Raw genomic sequence first — 22,374 nt, forward strand, 5'->3', positions numbered from 1 at the left:
ACACTGCACTGCACTATCAAGTTTAACTTGCCTGTTAGTGTACAGCATTGTCGCTGAACAACATGTTAAACAGGTTAAACACTTAAAGACAGGATGACATGATGTGAAACAAATGAGAATACATGTCAGATAAGTGGTTGTTGGTTAAGTGATCATGAATAAGGGCATCCTCTCTCTCTCTCTTTCTCCCTCTCTCTCCCTCCATCCATGTCTATCTGTCTGTGCAGGATATTGGCAGTAGCTTATCATAAGAATTTACCAGAAAATTCTGCCAATATTAAATGGTTTCTTTATTTTTATTTCCCATAAGCAGCTGAGGGGTCTACACATTTTGATGTTTGTGAAGATTTTATACCAGAAGTGATTACTAATAAAGAAACCTGAAATTATTCCACAAATTGCTGTTTTGATTTTAAAATGTCACAGCAGCCAAATGCAAGTTTATTGGTTATTGCTCTCTGGAAATTGAAGTATGAGATGTATACACAAAGGTTAAAAGACTAAAAGAATGGGCAGACATCACTCCATTAAAAATATGAATAAATGACCTCATTGATGAAGGCTTCTGTGGAATTATATTAAGTTTGCTCACAGCTGTCCTTATCAAAGGTGGTGAACTTGTGAGTGGCTTAAATATTATCCATATATTTGACTGAAGATGTTTTGCAATGAGTCAGATTAAGTGGTTTGTTCAGGGTACTTTGGCAGTGCACTACCAACCTTCTGGGTACTAACTTAGATCTCATATTCATCCACTCCTATAATGAATGGCACAATGACATTGGCAGTGTCTGTGTGTACAATCAGCAGCTCAGTTCCACAGGAAGGTAGAAGTAGACTTATTTACAGGGTTAATCATGAGCACATCTTACAAGCAAGTTCACTGAATGGCAGGAGCCTTGATGAATCCCAGAGTCAGAACCTAGCAGCATGGAATGATCCTTCACAGAAACCTGTGTCAGGATTCATTTAACGTTTGTCCATAACTGTGACTAATGTTGTGTGCTTTCCTGATAGTTAGATCATTTTATTTTTTCAATTGATGTACTGCCGAAACAGTATGTGAAAAATATAGGGGTTTGATATTCACTCCTAGTCATCGATCCAGTAGTACTACTGTTTTCCTTTTATGCCTTGATTGATTAATGCCACTGATTGGTCAGGTTCCACTCACCTGGTGTCCCAGGTCTAAATCCCGAATTAGAGGAGAACGATCAGTAAAACCAGCAGTACACCTAACCTCAGGGGCCAGATTTAAGTGTCCCTGCTATGGGATTAAAGTAACTGGCTCAAAGGCTCTTTATTTACAGCTCACGTGGGGTGCAGATGGTGCAAGTTTGACTTGAGGCACAATCAGTGTTGTTGAAATCAAAGTGTATTGAATAGCGCTGGAATTGTGTAGAATGGTGCAGGCGAAGTGTTCTCCTTTGGAGTATCTGCTGCAATGTACAGTAAGCCTCCACAGAAACGTGCTATGAACCATCAGGTTATGAAACTTTCATAACTGCACCATGCTTAAGAGTTTTTCCAGTCTCTGCAGCTTAACTGCATCAGGGGCATTCATATTTTATCAGCATCAGACACTTCAGTAAAGCACATCCATAGGGCTCTCAAAAACCCTCACATAAACCCCCCCCCCCCCCCCCGTCCACCTGTTTCTTTCCCAGTTTTGGCTTATCTCCCCCACTCTATTTTCTCTCACTTCTTTTCTCATACTCACAGCTGCCTTTATTCTCTCATCCTTCCAGTCTTGTTGGTCCCAATCTTTTATGCTGTCCTCTCTCTCTCTCTTTCTCTCTCTCTGTCTGTCTCTCTCTCACACAGTCACGCAGGACACACACACGCATGCACACACACATACATGCGCACAGCCACTATCTTTGGCTTTTCTCTGTTTCCATCCCAAAATTCTATTACGTTCTGTTGACTGGTTTCTTTAAAAATTAAATCTTTATCATACCATACCATAGAGAACATATTAACTAAAATAGACAATTGATGAAAATGCTAATACGATTTTACTGGTAATTTTTAATTATGCACATATGTTGTGTTATCTCTTTCTCTGTGGAGAATTATGTAAAGCAAAAAACAATTTTCACTTTGGTGGACACCCTTCATTCCAAACTAATTATCTCCTTCAGTCCAACAATATTTGTCCAATGATATATATTAAGTTGTAATCAATCAAATCCAAAATCTCCTAGAGAAAAATTGACATACCAAGTTCCAAGTGAATCAATTGTTACTATGAAGCAATCAATGCAAGTTTGAAACTAGAATCCCTGCATCGATTGCTTCATGAGGGCAACTGACTTGGCTTAGAACTTGTTGTTAGTAGAGTAAGACATTTGCTGACTGATGGTTTGTATGATCTGTTTCATACTACATTTAAAGTACATATCACTCTATTTGTGTGTGTGTCTGTGTGTGTGGAAGGGGGGGGGGGGGGGGGGGGGGGGGCAGTGCAGAAAATTAAAATCAGGACAAACTGAATAGTTTTGTGTTTGTCTTCAATCTCAGTGAAAATGCCTACTTCTTATCCATCTGTTGCAGCCTTTTTCCATCTTGGGAATGCTGGCTGTTTCTGAGGGAGCAATGTGAATGAAGGATGCGAGCTCTGGAGTGTCTGTTCATCCTCACAGAGCCCTGAAGAACTTATCTAAAATGGAGCTCAATTCGCTAGCATGCCTGGTTTAAATTGGTTTCCGATGGAATGCCGTGCCAGTCTGCGCTTCTCTGCCAGAAAGCGTGCAGCTCTGTGCTTATTATTGTAGATGGCATGATAGCAGATGGACTGCTGTCTGAGGGTATTCCCATCAGTCATGAACTTAAGTAGCCTATCACTGTCAGGCACTTATATTATGGACAAGTTGAATTTTACTTTGAGCACAATGCATTCCTGCTCATCGATTTGCCCACACATCTAAGGGGACAAAAGAATACCTATTCAGAAGGTCATGTGATGACCTTGGATGCTCTGGATCCTGGTGGAATTCCTTAGCTGAAGTTTCGTCCCTGAGCAGAAGTTCACTGCACACATATTTAACATTTGCTAAAAAAAAAAAAAAAAAACAGTCTAAGCATAGAAATATACATTTTTTATGGGCCTTTTTAATAGATCTCCTACACTTTGTCTGAGATTTCTGTTTTAACAACTGTCCGACAATTTGCTCAGCCAATCAGCTGGGTCGCTCTTATGGTAAATTGTGTGTCACATGACATACAGCTGTAGCTGTACTGTCAGAGTACAATAGCTCTACTTTGCCTTGCTTCAGGTTGTGTTTGTCTTGGACCCTGACCCTGTGTCTCAGTCCTTGGCCTTGACTGTGACTACGCTCACGGTCAAGTCTGGGCCAGCACCCTGTTGAACAGTTGTGCAGCCTGCTTCCTGTTGTTACAAACTGCAACCAGGTTCAGAGCTTTTTATGTAGGCCTAGTGTCAAATGACTGTCAATTACTATGTTGAAAAGAAGTGATATTCTTTGAAAATCAGAAAGATGTGAAGCAGATTTAGATTCAGATTTTTTTGCATATTCTGGATGCAATCAGTCAAAATGTTTTGAGAGGTTTCCACCACTTAGGGTACTTGAACTATATATAGTGTCAGCAAGGTGAAGTTTAATTGAAATATGTTTAATTTTCTGAACCCAGAAGTTTCAACCGTTAACACCCTTGTTTGATGTCCAGCACTCTGAATGCTGAACACAAGTGTATCAACAGTTAAAACACCTAATTTATCCAACAAGTAAATATATATTTATTTGATTTAATTTGATAATTATTATCAAATAGATCAATTATCAATTAAATCGCCAAAATGTGTTGATAGGCAAAGCAAACTGTTGAATCAACCTTTATCAAAATGTACAACTCAGAACAAGATGAAATAAATTTATTAAATTACAACTAATATTGTCTAATCTAAAGACAAGGTTCAACTACCTTAAAACAATTAACAAAAGTAACAGACAAAAGTAGTCACACAAGAAAGGAATAAAAGCAGGTACCAAACCACAGCTTTTGTCCCAAAGTAATCCAAGGATGTGCAAACCATTTTGAACCAAAATTCAAAAACCCAAAAGACAGCAGGATATTCCAAAAGACCGGAGATGAAATGTAGAATGCCAGTCCTAGATGCTGGACTAAAATGCCAACAATAGCACGTTCTGTGTGTAATACAAATAGGTCTGTATTATGGCATTCAGGGCCATAGGCTGAAAAAAAGCTTCCAGTGAGATAGTTCTAAGTATTTTTTCAAGGATTTTATAGTCAGACAATTCGCTCTTAAACTCCACTGGCTGTGCATTGCCTGTAGGCAGTGGAATCGTTGGAATTCATCTCTTGAAACTAATGAAAAATTCAGACATAAAATGACGGTTTCATCTCAGTCATACAAAGTTTCTGTCTGTTCTGTGTTTGCATTTAAAACAAGCCCTCCAAGCAACGATTCAGAACATTGTGAAGTTTAAAAACAGTGTATAAGTCTCCAGACCTATTTCAGTTGAATGTAACTTCAGTTACCGGGACCGTTTTCCTTTCGTTTCATATATTGCTAAAAAGCCCCACAGGTTACACAGGCAGCAATCTGCAGCACAGTTGATTACAGACACCCTCCAGCTCGGACTTTGATCTTGAGGCTGCAGTTTCATTTGTAATTTCTATTTTGCTTAAACCAATGCGTAATGACGATGGTGCCACGTTTTTTCAGCTTGTCATTTGAAATGAATGACTGGATGTGTTTAATTCGTTTGAACATACTTCCTTAATGTTTAAAACCGAGGATAATCCATTTAGAGTGTTTTATGACAAACTTTGACAGGGAGAAATTGACTTCAGCGTGGAATTCTTTTAAACTACAACATCGATTCTAGGAGCAAATTATAGGCCAGAAAATGGTTTGACTTACCTTCTAATCAATACGGACAGACCTCTATTAACGGATCAGACTCAGGACATAACTGGTTTGCCATTTTGAGTTAGCAGGTGGGCTAACGGTTTGATGTCATTACAGACTGATCCTGGCGGCTTGAACGCACTAAACCCAGCTGGTCTCAGTGGTGGAATCAGCCATCACTACGAGTTTTGTCCAAAATCATTTGTTTGAGATTAAAAAATGATCTATTCAATCCACACCCCTGTCAACTTCAACCGCCTAGACTGCTTAACAATAAAGCACATGGGGTGGTATATTCTGTGTGTAAGGCTAATTCATATTAATTATTGGTTTCTGCATGCAAATACGGTAATTGCTCAAAAATCCCACACATAGACTTTCCTATGGCTATTATTCTTTTCCTCTTTAGCTGGATAAATTCTGCACTGCCATGTGTAGCACAGCTAAATGGTAAGTAGTAAGATTAATGCTCAAATTGATCCCAGAATTCACAGCAACAGGCAGATATCGCTGTTTGTCTGACCTTCTCGATTCCGCTTTCATCCACGAGACTCCGATTAAGTCACCCTAAAGTCATTTCAGAGTTATCTCTCTATTTGTGCTCTATGGAGAAATGCTGCAGTCAATATTTGAACTTGAACGCCTGAATAGAACGTGCTTTGTCTCTGAAACGTACATTTCTGAAACACAACATTTTGTGGGGATTTCACAAAATCCCTGGTACCTTTTACAGCCATATTATTTATTTACTTGACAGGATTGTTTGTTTGTTTGCTGAACAGGTTACTCTACAGGGTTGGAGTCCTGATCTATGTGGTCACTTCTGGAACTACGATCTTTACTTCACTCTAGTGTGTTTCTTTTGCACCTCTGCACCTTGAACTAATGCACTTGTTGTACGTCGCTCTGGATAAGAGCGTCTGCTAAATGCCTGTAATGTAATGTAATGACAGAATTCCACGAGTTAGTGAGCCAGAAAGGAAAAGACTGAAATCAAACACGCAAATGAATGAATGAACGAATGAATTAATGAATAAGACAGTTACCCTCTAAACATAACATTTGTTCAGCCGCTGAACGACTGACATCTATAGCATGGCCCTCCTTTGGTGCTTCAGTCCGGCTTCAGAAACTCCTGTGTCATGCTTTGTTCTTCTACAGGATCACATTAGCCTTTGGTTGTTGTTCAGATAGTTACACCGAATTTTAAATTCTATCATTTTTATAACGATACAAATGTGAAATGACAGGTAGAGTGGAATGATAGGTCGACGCTTTGTTTTGTTTTGCATGACGGGAAATTGAACTGATAAAGCGGATTAGATGGCACTTTTATTTTCAGGACCATGGACAGCGATCATGAGCGATGCTGTTTGTCTTAATGTAAAGGGCAGGTAATTGCTACTGTAATAGGACAAGTAGGCACTATAACAACAGCAACAATAAACATCATAATCGCGTTTCATGTATTGTCGTTACTTGCAGATTCTGCTAAAAAGAGGTTTGCATCATTTCTGTGATCGTCATAAAAACTCCACTCTGTTGGACAAGGAGTCACTTCCTCCCGCCCGCTCTCTTCGTAAGAGCACAGTCTCCCCCATCCGGGAAGGGAAAGTGAATCTGATTGCCCAGATGTGGGAGTCGCAGTGACGACGCAGAGGCGGACTGTCCGGACTGTGGCTGCTTTTGGTGCTTCAGAATAGCGGAGTGTCTAGAATATATGTTTCGTGTCTGCTGGTTGGATACTATTGTCAACAGATAAATTCCGTCCTCTTTGTGATATGATATTGTGAAATGTAAAGTGCAACCTTGAAGTAGCCTATCTGCACAGACGTCTTCAGCCCGCTCAGAATAGTGACAGATCCATTGCCGTCTACCTCCGGTTAAGATTTGGCAATTGATAATCTGGGCGCCTGGCGGTTTTCTGTGAAACCCTGCTCTCTACCGTATGCGTTTGACAAATCTTTTGCCGAGTGGTATTTGAATGCATGAACCACGTCTGAGTTAGAACAAGCCGACTGAAGAAGTTCCATTTCCAAGATTTCACTATGACGGCTACGAAGGAGCAACAAAATCAAAGAGCGAACCAGCCGCAACAAGATGAGGTAATTACAGCGTAAACTACCATGTTACAAATTATAATGATTAAATGATTAGTTGATTCATTTTCCATTATGTACGTGCGGTGAGTTATGTTTAAAGCAATAGGCAGTACATTTCAGCGTATACCGTAGTGAATACTTTAACGAATGGTTCTGTAGACCGTTTCCTTGTCGCGTAGAACAAATAATCAGTTTGCGTTGTGAAAGGTTAAAAGGGACCAAGAATGCAAGTTATTGAGTTTCATATTAGCCTAATACAAATTATTTTATATCCAGAAATGTACCTGCTGTTTCTATCCAAATAGCCTATATGACATGGAGCGGGTCGCCATTGATAATACGATTCGTAATTTAAGTCGTCTTTTACCGACAATAAAGTGCGTGTTCTGTTATCTTTCTGATTCCGCTCACCTAGAAACGCTCTTCACGGTGAGTGAGGATTTAAGGACCTGATCCAGCACTTGGGATGCACGTGCCATTCTTATATCAATTAGTCGCTCAAAGAGTAGCTTGTCAGCTGTCGGGACAATGAATAATTAGTGCTCTCAGGGGATGGATACGACCAGCACAGCCAGAGATGGTGCTGCGAGCTCGCGGAATAGGCTATATTGTGATTCCGTCCTGGTCAGGAATTCATCTAGTGCTCATAATGCCCTTAGCAACGATAAACACAGGTTGCTTTATTCCAGCGGATCAATTTATCTCACCCATGCATTTCATGATACTAAGTTGTGTTTCTTTTCATCGTAATTCTGCTGTTTATGGTAAACTGTTTTGTTATTATAGGCGGCAGTGTTCCCTAAATGTAGAATAGAACCATATGCTCACAGTCCTGCAGGTCATAGGCGGGCGGTCTTGATTCTATGACACCCATGTACGTTGAACACAGACGCTTTTGATCGGAAAAAGCCTATTGTACGCTATTGACTGCAATGTACATGGCGATCTGTAGGCTATAACTAGTTATTTTACATTAGCCATGCATGGTGTTAAGAATTAAAACGGGTAGTCAAGTTTTAATTAGGAATTTAGCGTGAAAAACCGAACTTCGACTGTTACAAAATGACAGCGCTTGGAACGACAGCTCTGAATTAGGGATAATCTCCTTTCTTTTTAATTTTAATAGCACTGATAACCGGCACGTGCAGCGCCGTTTTTTTTTTTCTTCTTTTTTTTCTGAATGATTTTCAAGTAACTATATGTACTATAGGCCTACTATTGTTTTGAAGGCGAAGCTATGTTCGGTCTCGAATCATTTTTAGTTATTTCTTGCTCACCCATTTTTAAATACCCAATCATTTAATATAGTTTAGCAATATAACTGCTAAAATACAATATATGTATTGAGTGCATATATTTTGAATTAATCAAAGCTGTTGCCCTTAGGCAGAAATAGTGGACATGTTCTTACCCATTTTGGGTTATTAAGGATGGTAAAATTTCGAGTCGCATTCAACAATTGTTGGTATACAGAAAATACTAATCTATAGTTGCTTTATACCGCAATAGTTCAGGAGGACACAGTCGCATGGCTGTTTGATTAGGTTTGTTGGACTATTGAAGGAGGTATCACAGCTTGGGAGATGAGAGGAAGCAGAGAGGAAGCAAATGAGGGAAATGACACAAGAGATGCATTTAAAAAATGTAACTTTGAGAAGTTCGCACCATTACTGTGTCAGCAGTACAACTTCAGACGTGGCAGCAGTTATTTAGTAGACTTGCTGTCTTCAAATTTTACTCCTATTTGGAAAAAGTAAACAGTAGGAGGATCAGAGACTTTAGAGACTGGATACATCCTCGTTAAACTAGCCTTCATCCTCCAATAACAAACTCGCAAGTTATTTTAAATACCCTTGTCCTCCGAAAATAATACTGTAAAACGCGACTATCGAAATTCTGGTTAGTCACTCATAGAATGGTCCGTCAAACTGTTTACTTTTCAGGGCAATTCATTTATTGTGCGCATAAAACGTGCAGTGATGGTTTTTGTAGCTAAACTGCGTGTGTGCGTGTGCGTGTGTGTGAAGAAATATCCGAACAGCCTGACATTTCAGTCTGTAGTTCGATTAAATAAAAATAAATAAAATCTGATTTGTCGTGCCATTAATGTTTGCTGACTTGATGTCTCTTAAGTTGATTGTTTAGTAACTAACGTGATAAATGTATCAGCACACTTTTGCTTTCCGTTGGCCATAATCTATCGTGCATGTTCATTTTACTTCAGGTATTATGGGTAAGCATGTAGGATTATGGGTAAATATTGTCTAGAGACTTGAAAGGAGTTGACTGATCCCTCGTTGTATTTCCTCTAAGTGGACAACGATGAAGTGTTTTTTGAAGCCTGGCTCGTCACCATTTTAAAATTGTTCATAATGACTGTTGTTTGCTATACGGTGAAAGTATCTCAGAATTAAATTGTATCCAAACAAAGTGGCCATGCCACATTTGCTAAATTCCTTAATACGCACGAACAATTTAAATACAACTGGCTTTTCAAAAACTTCTTTTCTCGACAGATAATGTTCTTTGAATATAATATCTAAATACAGGAAGCAGTAAGTGTCATACTGATTTTATGAATGAAGGAAATGTACAAACATAGGCTACACATAATTTCAGAAGTGCTGTAATGCAAAAAAAACTGCCTTTAAACTGCAGCTGAACTATCGAACTGCTCTTCGCAATTAATACAGTAAATGACTTACAGCGATTTTGCTAAATATTTTCATAATTCTAAGTATATTCATGTGTAGTTAATATTTAAATAATGATGTTCATAATTAATTACTTAATTATTCAGATGCTTAATATTGTAATATTTATAAATGCATTATTCAGTTGCTTGACATGTGCCTCAGTCTAATTTGTTTCAGACAAATTTGTTGTTGTTGTCATTGAACACATTCTTTCTCCTGTATCCCTCCGCGATTTGGAAAACCCAGAGCTGCAGTGTCCTCTGTTACTACAACAGTTTGTTACCCGGCATTCGTGTCCTCAACCAAATTCAGCTAGTCATCACCTCTTTTCAATTAGCAGTTCCTCAATTCCTGAACAGTCACTTCCCCACTGGAAGGCTCAACTCACAGTTGGTGCAGGCATACTATGGGCAGCTGAATAGTGGAGGCACTATTGAGCAATTAAAGCAGGGGTACCCTGTGGACTGTACTCCCTCCCTCCCTTTGTGACACAATGGCCAGTCTTATGCTCTCTTACAGGACTGCTGGCTACAGTTGGCACTCCTGCAGTTAATTTCATAATGAAGACCATGTGGGGTAGTAGTGCTCTGAGCAGATATCTTGGCAGGGTACACCACCTAACAACTCAAAAGTGTATATATTTTTTAATACATTACAATGATCTACAGGATCAATAAAGTATCAGTCAAATCAAATATTCAAATCCAGCCCTTAATGCCTGTAGTACTACTGGTTTTCTCTTCTACCAGATATTTAATTCATTATGGTCAGTAATTGGTCTAAATCAGTCCCTCTTTGAGGGAGAGAGAGTCAAAACAGCAGTACTACTGGCCTCAAGTGCTAGATCTGAAGTGCATAGTGATTCAGACGAGGGCCAGTCCTGTGATCAGGAAGCCTACAACTGAACAGTGGATCTTGGGAGTTACACAATATATACATATAAATACGATCAAAAAACAGCCTCAGAACATTTAAGTCTCCCCTTTATTGTATCGCTGAATTATCTTACCTCACTTTACAGCTGAGGCCTATTGTATTATATAATACCACTGTCAATGTCTTTGTAATACTGATCAAAGCATACATTTGATAAATGGGAGTTGTAACAGCAATGCATGGGATGAGAAGATAATGCACATAGCTGTTTTGAATACCACAGTAAGTGATCCTATAGCCTCAGGTTGCCATTGAATGAGAGGTTGGCTGTTTAGTGAAGATCGTATTAAGCTTATCATATTTTCGTGCATATAAATTCTGAATATAACACATGTTCTTGCTAGCTGTTAAAGCAGTTCTGGAGGAAGTAAAGCTTGGGAACATAGTACAGGCCACATTACTTTTAATGTCTGGTTAGAGTGCATGTGCTATTGTTCTTTATTTAGATGTTGACCTTTATTTAAACAGCCAGTGGCACCTTGCCATTTGGTTATCAGTATAATTTGTATCATTATCATCTGTATTCTTTTGTAAAATCATAAATGCAGCCATTGATGTGAAAGGTAGGGTTGTTCTGGTAAGTGTGCGTCCTCTACTGCTGAGGATATAATCTCTCAGTGCAGATCTGAATTCTGAATTCTGAAATTGCTAAGTTAACCTGTGCATCTCCAGTAACTTGCCATCTGTGTCATCTTGCATTATACTCTAATGCGAGCACCCCTACCCTCTTTGAGCCCAAGCTCAATAACAAGATCAACAGCCCTCATCATCACCTGCCCCTTTACATGCTGGGATGCAGGCAGCAAACAGTCAGAGATTTAGGTTTGCTAAGATATTCTTGTCAAATAGTGAGGCAGGCCTAGATTGGATCTAGTCCTGTTCCTAGTGGCTTTTGTAGACTCCCACACATTGATTTTTTTTACAGCAATGTCCTGTTAACATTGGATTGTGGATTGTGGAAGGACACAGAGTACCTGATGGAAACCCACACAGACACACACAACACCATATCCTTACAGTATATGCTGGCTGCTGACTGGCAATAAAGTTTTTTCAACTTGGAGTTTGGTCTTGTTCGGTCTCAGAGCGGAGGCAATCAATGCATGATATTGCACCTTCCTACGCATCATCACTAAGCTCATGGGTGGGGTGGGGGGTGGGGTGGGGAGAATGGGGTGGGGGATATATTGATAGTGTCGTGTCAATGGGAGATGGTGGGATAAATGGGCTTCCAATGCAAATGCTTAGCACCAGCCACCCACCAGCCCTCCCCGCCTCCCTATCAATCGGCACTCAGCATGTGGTGATTGAGCGCTAATCGAAACTGAAAGCAGGCCTAATGCAAACCTGCGGGACTAGAAAGGAAGCGGCGTAACTCTGAAGTGAAAGGGCGAGCCACAATCGTTAATTGTCTGCAAAGCACCCCATGGCCTTGGAAACCCACCCACATTCGATCCACAAGATCTGAAAATATCTCCCAAGGCACAATGATTGCCCTGAGATGAAAATCTCACAGACTGCGTTTTGGGAAGTGGGAAAAATATTAGTAGTGTGTGTTGTCCTGGGCCCTGGAGTTGGGGGACGGGGGCCCCAATGGTCTATTACCTTGTGGTAAATTGTATTGTCCCCGGCCCGTGAATAATATAATAAGATCATTTTATCTCAAGTCTGGGAATTTCATCCGGCAGCCCTGAGTGACTAACCGCCTGGCATTAGGCTTTCAGTCTGGCCAGGAGCTTAGCAATTAAACATTTCCTCCCTGTAATTTTATAGCCTATTATCTAAACAATCCCCAATGTTACTGCATGCCTGGGAGCTCTGATATATCATTCTAAAGGGTATCTCTTGCGTGATCTGTCAATATATCCTGAGTAGTATATTGAGGTCTTTGACATTGAAGCTATGTTTATTTATTTAGATTCATTTCTCATTTCCTCCTGACTAAAATAATAAGGTGGCTAGAGCTCGTCTGATTTCTACATTTACAATAGCATGTCAAGTAGTCCGCTGCATGGGAGCTCATTCTATCTAATATACCCAATAAAAGTAAAAAATATGCCCAATAAAAGTAAAAAAAGTTTTTGCAATTTATGGGATGATTTACTTGAATAATATATATATATATATATATATACTCTTAATACTCTCAGACATCAGTAGGCAGTATGCAGTATAATATATATGATTATGCATATAATACCATAGTTATTCCAGGGAAAATAAAGCCAAAATGTTATGTTATGTTGCCATTTAAAAGAGTTATTCTACTTGTAATGCAATTTGCTTTGTGTGTCCCATACACATCTAACTAGAAATACCTAAAACAAACATTTTTTAAATTTCCACAGTTCAATGAATTTCACGCACCAACAGCACATGATAATTAGCAGGTACATTACTGATCTAATCTCTGAGGAACTACTTGCTTTTGAAGTATAAGTATATGCATATAAGCTTATCAAAATCTGGTCATACATATCTGTATTTCCTTATGTATGCTAATAAATATTGTAGCTGTGGAAAATAGTTCTGCAGTAATTTGAAAAACACGATTACAGAGGATGTCATGTGAACTTGCTATTTACAGCGCTCTCCACAATATAAACCAAAGTGCAGGTGTGTCAAGGTCAAAAGCCTATAGAAGATCAATGTAGTGTCTGAAAGCCTGCTGGCCTGTTGAAATGGTGACTGCTGCCAGCACATTGTGTTCTGTATTGTACAACCTTTGCTGCTGAATAGCTCCATCATTTCTCACAAATGGGAATTTCATCATCCCCAATTGTTGTTTTGTTTTTGTGCGCTTGCAAGCACTCAGCCAAATAAACTGAACAGTATAATGCATCGACAGTACGAGAGAATATATTAAAGGGAGGAATAAATTGTTTACAGATACTGATCTCATACTGGAAAATAAAGAACAATATTGCCTATCCAGGCTAGGATGCGTTCAATGAATCATAGAAATAGAATTAATGTGAGTGTTGTTATTAGAAGCGTGCTTTTTGGATGTAAGTCCCAGCAGTCATTTGTAGTTTCCAAGGGTTCAGCCCACCGACTTTGCATGGTACATAATGATGGTGAGCAAATTGAGAGCTTAACTGCCAGAGTATTAGTGTCAGTCTCTGGGGAACTCACCGGGATTCTTCTGATATGTAGAATGATAGCTGAAATATGTTAACAAATACTTGGGAGTGCTCGGTGGCCCTGGAAGCATGTGGTGAATACTCAGTAGCACGATCCAGTCTGGGCCGCATGGTGGGGAAGCACTAATGGCAGCTGCACTCTCTGAGGGAGTGACCCCTGATTTGTCACAGAATGACAAGGATGAACATCGACCTGGAATATGAATGTGATTCTGTGCTGTAACTAGTGATCTGCAATGCGCTCGTTTGTTGCTTGGTCATGCAATGTGACAGTCTTACTTGTGTGAAGCGTGAGTCGGAAAAACTTTCAAATGTGCATTGTCTTTGTAATGAGGGGTTTATGCACTGCAACCCTACTGTGATATTCCTTTCTATGTAGTTGTTGACGGACTGTTCTTGCTGACAGTCTGATCACGTCCTGCACTGACATTCTCAGTTACTTGATGTAGAGTTGCATTTGTTATGTTTCTCCACTCATTCACGTTTTTACTTTAATTTGTCACATTCTTCATATTTCCATATATAATATAATTATCAAGAAATACCTGCGTTGCACAAGGTCAATACAACACGTGAAATGAGTGGTAATTATCATTTACAAGTGTTGTTATAAGATATTAAATTATTATTTTGATTCCATTTTTAGTACAAGTGTGTAATCTGTCTTAAACTGATTGTAAAACTGGTTATTAAGAATTCAAAAAATCAATCAATCAATCAATCAATAATGTATAAGTGGTGTACAAAAAGATAATATTTATGTGAAATACAGGAAATTTACAGTTAGTCAAATGCATTTACTGAGAAGGCATACAATGTAACTTACTGTACACTCGGGGTCATAAATGACCAGTTTTGCAATGGTGCACTATGAGTTTTCCACAGTGCCCTTGAAATAACCAAGCAATGCCAGCCAAAGTAATAAAGCCCTGTAATTCACCTCCAAAATGTTTATGCAATTTGGAGCATTTCCTGGTTAATATGTGATCTCTTTATGTTAGGAATGAGCTGCCAACTCAATTTGAAATGGGGAGATAGAAGCCATTGACACGTGTGTTATCACCAGCCGTTCTGACAGAAAGGGCATCTGATGCATAAAAAGTGAATTGGAAGACACAAAGACTGTATGCCAAAATACCACAATTTATCTGCTTGTCACATGGCCAGAGTAAGAGTAAGCTACAATCAGTACAGTTTAAATTTATATGACTGGGTTTTTGCTGCACATTCTGGTTCGGCATCATTCTTCTGGGTTCAACACCAGTGCATATCATACTGCTCCCCATGGACCAAGTTTTAATCAGCAACTGTGATTCCTGAGTCACCACTGTGCTAGACCACCACCCCCCCCCCCCCCACCCCACACCACACCACACACACACACTGCATGGGCTCACCCACGAACCAGGGTTTGTTTTCCACAATACAGACCACATGTCGCTAAAGGTCGCTAATAATCGCAGCGTACCTCTGATGGGATGAAGGAAAAGCATACCTACTATGACTTCAGAGTCATATCACCTAGTTACATACTCTAAGGTAAACCTCTCAATGTCTAAACTGTGTTTGTGGCCCTTAGCCACGGTCCTGAAGCCCCCCTATAGCTTTTAAAGCAATCCATTTGTCAGTTTACTTTTCATGGTTAGCGCTTATAAAGCACTGGTTTTACATTTAACAGAAACTCGTATCCAAAGTGATGGCTCTACCATTCTCTCTTATTGAAGTTACTATTTCTAAAAGCACAGTCGTTGCTTTACAGCATTCCCCGAGTGGTCTACAAATAACATGAATACATTCCGTAAGTTGATAATGACCGTTGCATTTTCCTGCGCCAGACTCCAAATGATAAATCAAAGGTAATCTGGGGAATAGTCACTATGTTTTCTTGTTTTTTTGTTTGTTTGTTTGTTTGTTTGTTTTTCTTTTTTTTTTTTTTTGTTAGTAGAAGTGTTTATTTTTTTCAGCACAAAGTTGTGTTATTAATTGAGGAGATACCCTTAGCTGGAGAAACCTCAGAGACCATCATGATGAAATCGTGAGTGTCATACGAGCTGTAGGAACAAGAGCTTTGGAAAGCAACAGTGATAAATAATAATATGCAAATCTGAGAAACAAAAATGAAAATGTATACTGAAAGACAACATATGCACATACTAGCTGATTCTGCCAAGAAATCTTCAGTGGAGCAAGGGAGCATAGGTGGAAATTAGCAGAAGGCAAATTCTGCATGAAGTATTCCATTACAGAGAGTTGTTGGTGAGTGGAATAGCTTGCTAGGTCATTTTGCAGGGGCAGAGACCTTAGGTGTTTTCACGCCCATGGTTAATGCAGCACTAGAAACTCTTTAGTTTGTAAATGGCATGCCCTAGATTCTCTCTTAAATAGCAAGTGTAGATGAGCTGAACGGCCTGTCCTCATTATGGGTTCTTATGCTCTTACGGTATGGTATTATCCCTGTCCCGCTTGTTAGCCATTCGCACAAGGTCACACAAGGGTGACACAGAGAATTCGGTGGCTTATTATAAGAGGGGAATTTGCGATAGGATATTTACTGAAGGATTCAATTGTCCTCTGAAAAGGAAGCAATTTGCATCTGTTTATGAAGATAATTTCATGCAAGTGCAGGGTCTGGTTATGAAGGCTGATTATATTGAGGTCATCTTTTGTGCCAGCCCTCTTTGATTTTAGTGTGATGACTGTTTACCTCAGCCGCCCCACCACGACTCACCCACATATGATTGGAGCTGATCGGAGATAGCTTTTCGGTAGTCCTCTTTTTTCAAATCAATAGATTATTATGATCCCTGTGATGTAATTTGTTTTCTGGCGAGTTGATTGTGGAGCTCAGCCAACTACGTCGGGGGAGTCGGAAAACTAACGCTTGCATGTAACGGTGAACAAAAGTGAAGGAAAAATTCTGAACGGATCCAGGGATGTAGTGTATGTTTTGTTTGTGTCAGAGGAGCGAGGTGTCCCCTGCCACGGAACGAGGTGACAGTTCCACTCTAATGAGGATTCATGGAGGGGGGCGGGCCAGAGCGCCTGCCTGTCACTTTCCCCAACCAGGGGCCATCAGTCTCGCGTCCGCCCCAAAGGCCCGCGCGCTCCCCTGGGTAAGACCGAGCGCACCACGCACGCCACAGACATTCATTCTGTCTGTTACAAATGAAGGCAGGGACAATGCTGATGCATTCGTGTTTCTGTGAGGAAACCAATGGAAAGCACTGGTGCGGAGATAGCTTTGGCTTGACACCAGAAGTTGCGATCACACATGGCTGTTTGGACTACATTGAATCACCAACACCCCCCTGCCCCCCCCCCCCCCCCCCCAAATAAAAATGGACACAAGTAAATAAATGGACACAAGTGAGTTTCTATGGCAGTGAAGATACCACAGCTGGAAAAAAAGCAGTCTAGGTAGTCTTTTGCTTTTGACATCATGGAAGACCATAGGTGTTGAGAGATCAATCTGTCAATAACCAATTCTCATGTAGTTAAAACGTACAGTAAGGACATGCCTCTGAGTGCAGAGTGTCTGAGCTGTTTTATGCTGGGTGACGCAGAAGGAGCAGGACAGGCATTGTGCACAGATTATAGTGGAGGCCATTTCTTCTTTCTGGCAGATATTTTATTTATAGGCTGTTCCAGTGCTTCTCTGAGAAATACAATAACACCCAAATGGAGAGAAAAGAAAATGTCTGGATGACGAATGACAGCCTGTCATAGGAAATCAAAGCCAAAAAAACAGATGAGAAAAATGGTGGGGCTGTGATATGAGTTTTATGGCTTTGTTGTTTTGTTTTTGCTGTAAATTAAAATTGAAATCAGTGTCTAGACAGAGGAAGCAAAGAAAGGATGTGTATGTGTGAGTGTGAAAGATTAAGTGTGATTTCTGGGATATAGATGGAGTGTGTGATGGAGTTAAAGAAAAGAGTGATTGTGTGTATGCAACATGTCTAGGACAGAGTGTGAATTTGGCAGTGTGTGTGTGTGTGTGTGTTGTATTTTATTGTCAAGGCAGTCAAAGCTCTACCAATGAAATGTGTTATTGCTTTGATGCTGATAAATGTTTGCCAGTTCTTTCGCTGATAAAGGAATTTATTGATTAATTGACTGAGTGAGACATTAGCCATCCTGTTGCAGGAGAAAATATATTGCAATGTGTTGAGTATTTTCTCACTGTTTGGTGTCATTGGCATGGTTGAATACCAGAGGTATGGTGGCAGCATCTGTTTCCTTTTGATTATATGACCGTAATACTGATTTGTTTATAATTTTACTTATTTTATGTATTTTACATATTTTACACACAGGGACTGATACAGTGATTTTTTAATAGGCAGTGGATCACAGGTTTGATTTCCATCTAAGACATTTCATGCTTGGTAAGCAAGTAGCTTGAACTGGCTTGATAAGATATACAGGTATCTAAACTGATCAGGTAATATAAGAAAGCTGAGCAAATAAACAGTGCTAACTTATGAAATTCCTTAAGAATCACAGGCATGAGAAATTCCGAGAAGCTATTGGGTGTTACTTGTTTCTCAAATCAGAGCGGCTAGGCTTGTGGAGAGGCAGGAGGAAAAGACTACTATTTTGACACAAAAAACCTATCTCTGGAACAGTCATGGACTCACTGCTTTTATTTCCAAGGTCATTTGTTGTATGGTTGTGGGGGGAGATTGTAGAGGATGGGTAACATGGGTAACAGATGCAATGGCACATTGCACAATTGCTAGCCAATCAGGCTAGGGATTGTGGGACCCCAGCTGAATTGATGATGGCAAGGATGACACTACAGAGTTCAGAAATCTACCCCACCCCCCGATTACATTACATTACATTACATTACAGGCATTTGGCAGACGCTCTTATCCAGAGCGACGTACAACAAAGTGTATAACCATAACCAGGAACAAGTGTGTCGAAAACCCTAGAGAGAAGTACCGTTCCAAGTGCTGGGAACAACCGCATAGTTCAACTTGGACCCTGTAGGTTAAACTAATTAACACTAACACAAACGAGAACAGCAACAACACAGTCTATACAAAAATACAAGCAGTAGTTAAGATGAGTGCATTAAGTCACCTACGAAACAGCTACCTAGTTACAACCCTAAGCTTACCGTCAATTTAGAGGTTACAGGGAGGTAGGGAGGGATGGGGAGAGGTGCAGCCTGAAGAGGTGAGTCTTCAGTTGTCGTTTGAAGTGGGTCAGTGTCTCAGCTGTTCTGACCTCCACGGGGAGGTCATTCCACCATCGTGGGGCCGGAACAGACAGGAGACGTGTTCAGGAAGCACAGGTGCGAAGAGGGGGAGGTGCCAGTCGTCCTGAGGTAGCGGAACGGAGGGGTCTGGATCTCCATTTTGGTTCCACGTTGCAGCAGATCATGATGCCTTGGGGTTTTGCCACTGGAGGTTGAAAATATTTTACAGCTGCAGTGTGACCTGACCTGAAAATAAATAACAGGCAGGTTTACAATGAATGGTATCGAATCAGCAGTTGCTCAAATCTAGAAAAACAGGTGTGGTAGAGACAGCCTTGATCCTCGCTCATAAAATATTTTACGAAGACTGATCTGATCTGATCTGATTGCTTCTAAAACATATTAATATACCTCTGGGCTATTGTTACACGTTTCTTCCTTTTAGGCCCATTTTTTGAAAGAGGTCAGATAAAATTCTGGGCTGTAGCCAACATAGCAGTAGAATATGGATAGATAGAGAAAGGATTCTGTACATTGGACAGCTCCTCTAAATGTCCCTGAAAGCCAGTGATAATGGGATTCTCCAAGGTGCTAAATTAGATTAGTGCTTAGTTTATGCCATTGTAAATTAGGTCATTAGGCCTAGGCTATGTGAAACATACCCATCAAATACATACAACAAATAAAACCAAATGACAGTGTTTGTAGCATGGTGTAATTTAATTAGCTAATCTTTAATGTGCGACTCAAGGGTGTCAATTTGCTCATACAACTTGCTCTGGCTCAATACTTTAGTGGGCAATTTCTTCCAGATCATAGATTAAATTGTATTACTGTACAATACATTATCATTGAGTCTGTCCTCAACTAGAGGACTGTAAACTTGTTTGACGCCTGTTTGATGAGTTGAACTAAAGAGCATTTTTCTTTGGTACTCTTTATATGATTCCATCTTTGCTTTACGAATGTTTCATCAGACTAAGAACTACAATACAAACATTATATGTGGCTGAGTTCCTTATCTGAGACCTGTCAACTTTTTCCAATTTAGTCTTGGCAAGTCAGCGTCAGTCCATATCACCAAGAGCTCCAGCTTCTGGTCAGCAAAATACATTTTTCTTTTTTCGCTCTTTGCATCAGTACTTCAGATTTTCATCAATACTTTGGTGAAACAGTTGTCAATATGGCGTGCATTAAACAGCACAAATGGTACTCAATATTTTTCCTAAGTGAAATGCAGGCACCTTCTTATGAAGAGAGAGAGAGAGAAAGAAAGAAAGAAAGAAAGAGAGAGAGTTACATAGAGAGAGATTTCTTTTAAGGATACTCCTATACGTTTACGTGACCTCCCTATGCATGTTCTTGTAATGATACATTTCTTTATCAGACATTTGCCCTGTAGGACAGCTTTTCACCACTCAGCGGTGTATGTAAGAGACAGCTTTGTAGAAACAGACTGAGTGAACAGCATCATGAGTCTCAACAGAGGATTCATCCAGGGATAGCAGAGGCTCACCTGCTTTTTTGACGTCTCTCATCAGTGTCTGCTTGCCTGACATTCTAAGCGGGAATTGGGGTTTTTTGAATTGATGAGGGATCGGAGAGTTTTTAAATTTTTTTTATTCTCCCTGCCTCCTTGTCTGTTGCCAGCCCTGAAGCTTTCACTTCTAATGTCAGTTCTCACCCAATTCCATCTTCAGGATTGTGCTCGGTGGAGTTTCTCACTGAAACGCAGACGTAAGAGGTTTTCCGGGGGTCTTGTCTAAAACAGCTACCCCTGCCGCAGACTTGTAATCTAAGTAAGAGTAATAAAGGAAACGCAGTGAAGCGGAGCCCTCTCATTGGCCATATTTCTGCTTATGACTGAGCTAATAACTGAAAGCACAAGGACTGAGGAAAGCACTCAGTAGGGGAGTTTGAAGAATAAACCCTACGCATGAGCGGGTTTGCCAATTTAGGGCTGCCTGCAATGTTCAAGGACACGGCGTCCACGCATTTTCACCATCTTGGCTCAAGCGCATTACGCAGCGAAAAAGCCACATTCATCATGCGAGGCACTGTGATGTCACAATGATGGCGAGCTGAAGTGGGCAAAGCGTGGGGATTAAAAGAGTCAGAGATGGGAATGCTGTTTTCAGTCTTCAAACACGCGAGGTTCGCAGGGTCTCTCACTGTCTCACTCAGTGATAGCCCCAGTGATACCCCTGTGATTATTGTAACCTGAGATCAAATGAGATCATTGTGATAAGAGACAGGTTGTAAAGAATACAACTCTAAATACCCCCACCCCCCCAGCAACGAGGTTGTCATTGTGAAGTTTGTCATTCACTGACATCCTCAACATTTGTGTACAGGTTCTTCCTTGTAGCAGACTGCTGTAATCTTCTGTGGGAGAGGGGGAAAAAAAACTATTGGGCCAGAGTTTTTGAGGAATCTGGACATAATAGGGCTGCCTAGCCATGCCTAACCTCTGTTGGCCAGGGCAACGGCATACAATTTCTTCTCTTTGAGGGAACCCATCTGCCTGTAATCAAGGTCAGGGCACTCAGAGATGATGCAGCGGTATTTATTCATTCTTATATTATTTATTTTCTGCCTCTGACTTAGGATCCTAAGACTCAATGCTTTGAGAGGCTCTCTCCTGGTGTCACAGTGTTTTTTTTTTTTTGTTTTTTTTTTTTGAGTGCTGCTGCTTGTCACATGACAGGTGGCAGCTTGCTGCACCCAGGCTGGGAGTAAGGTAAGCTGTTGTTATCGTGTGGTCAGGAAGCACAAATGGCTCATTTTAATGGGGACTGCAACACAGAAACAGGTGGCCCGCGAGTGGTGGAGGTACAGAAAAAGAAAGGGAGTGGGTCGAAGGTCAGCCGCACGATTACTTCCTGCCGGTGAGATGCAAAACTGCCGCAGTAATTCATCAGGACAGCGCAATAAACGTAATCAGCGGTAATAAAATGGGGCAGCGGGGGCCTTCTCAGGCTCCTCAGAAAGCACTCCATTTGGGCTCCGCTTGCAGACATGCTACACAATCGGGAGTTATTATTTATCGAGTGTGCTTCTTCCTGGAGCTGGGCGTACCAAGGACGTGCATCAGCTGTGCTCGTCTGGCCGTCCTGCTGCGGAGGTTTATTACGGCGGTGGAGATGAAAATTTTCCATGACATACGCGTCTGTGAGGCCAGCCAGTCTCCAGCCCTCTAAACTCTACAGCTCTTCTCTTCGGTGCTGCCCGTAAAATCTGTGCACTCTAAATAGGTCAAATCAGCACAAAGCAGTTACCTGGGGGAAATGAATGCCTCTTTTCCAGCTCATACTGTTTATGCATGGGCGGAAAACTGAGAGGAGAATGAAGACAAAGATGCTAGACAGTTACCTCACTCCCATCCTATAAGTCT

The 22,374-nt window shown here is 40.6% G+C and overlaps 1 protein-coding gene across 2 annotated transcripts in view; it reads left to right on the plus strand.

Annotated features, from left to right (window-relative positions):
* The window catches only part of LOC118214632 (inactive dipeptidyl peptidase 10-like), a 169,166-nt gene that overhangs the window by 61,574 nt on the left and 85,218 nt on the right, over window positions 1-22,374 (plus strand). Inside the window, exon 1 of one of the 2 annotated variants that reach the window (XM_035394751.1) lies at window positions 6,457-7,002. The exons of the other annotated variant lie outside the window; for it this stretch is intronic. Coding sequence (XP_035250642.1) covers window positions 6,946-7,002 — 57 coding nt within the window. The 5' untranslated portion in view covers window positions 6,457-6,945. Of the gene's footprint in view, window positions 1-6,456; window positions 7,003-22,374 lie in introns of those variants that run through there. 2 annotated transcript variants of the gene reach the window in all.

The sequence above is a fragment of the Anguilla anguilla genome, chromosome 15, assembly GCF_013347855.1.
Source record: "Anguilla anguilla isolate fAngAng1 chromosome 15, fAngAng1.pri, whole genome shotgun sequence".
NCBI lineage: Eukaryota > Metazoa > Chordata > Actinopteri > Anguilliformes > Anguillidae > Anguilla > Anguilla anguilla.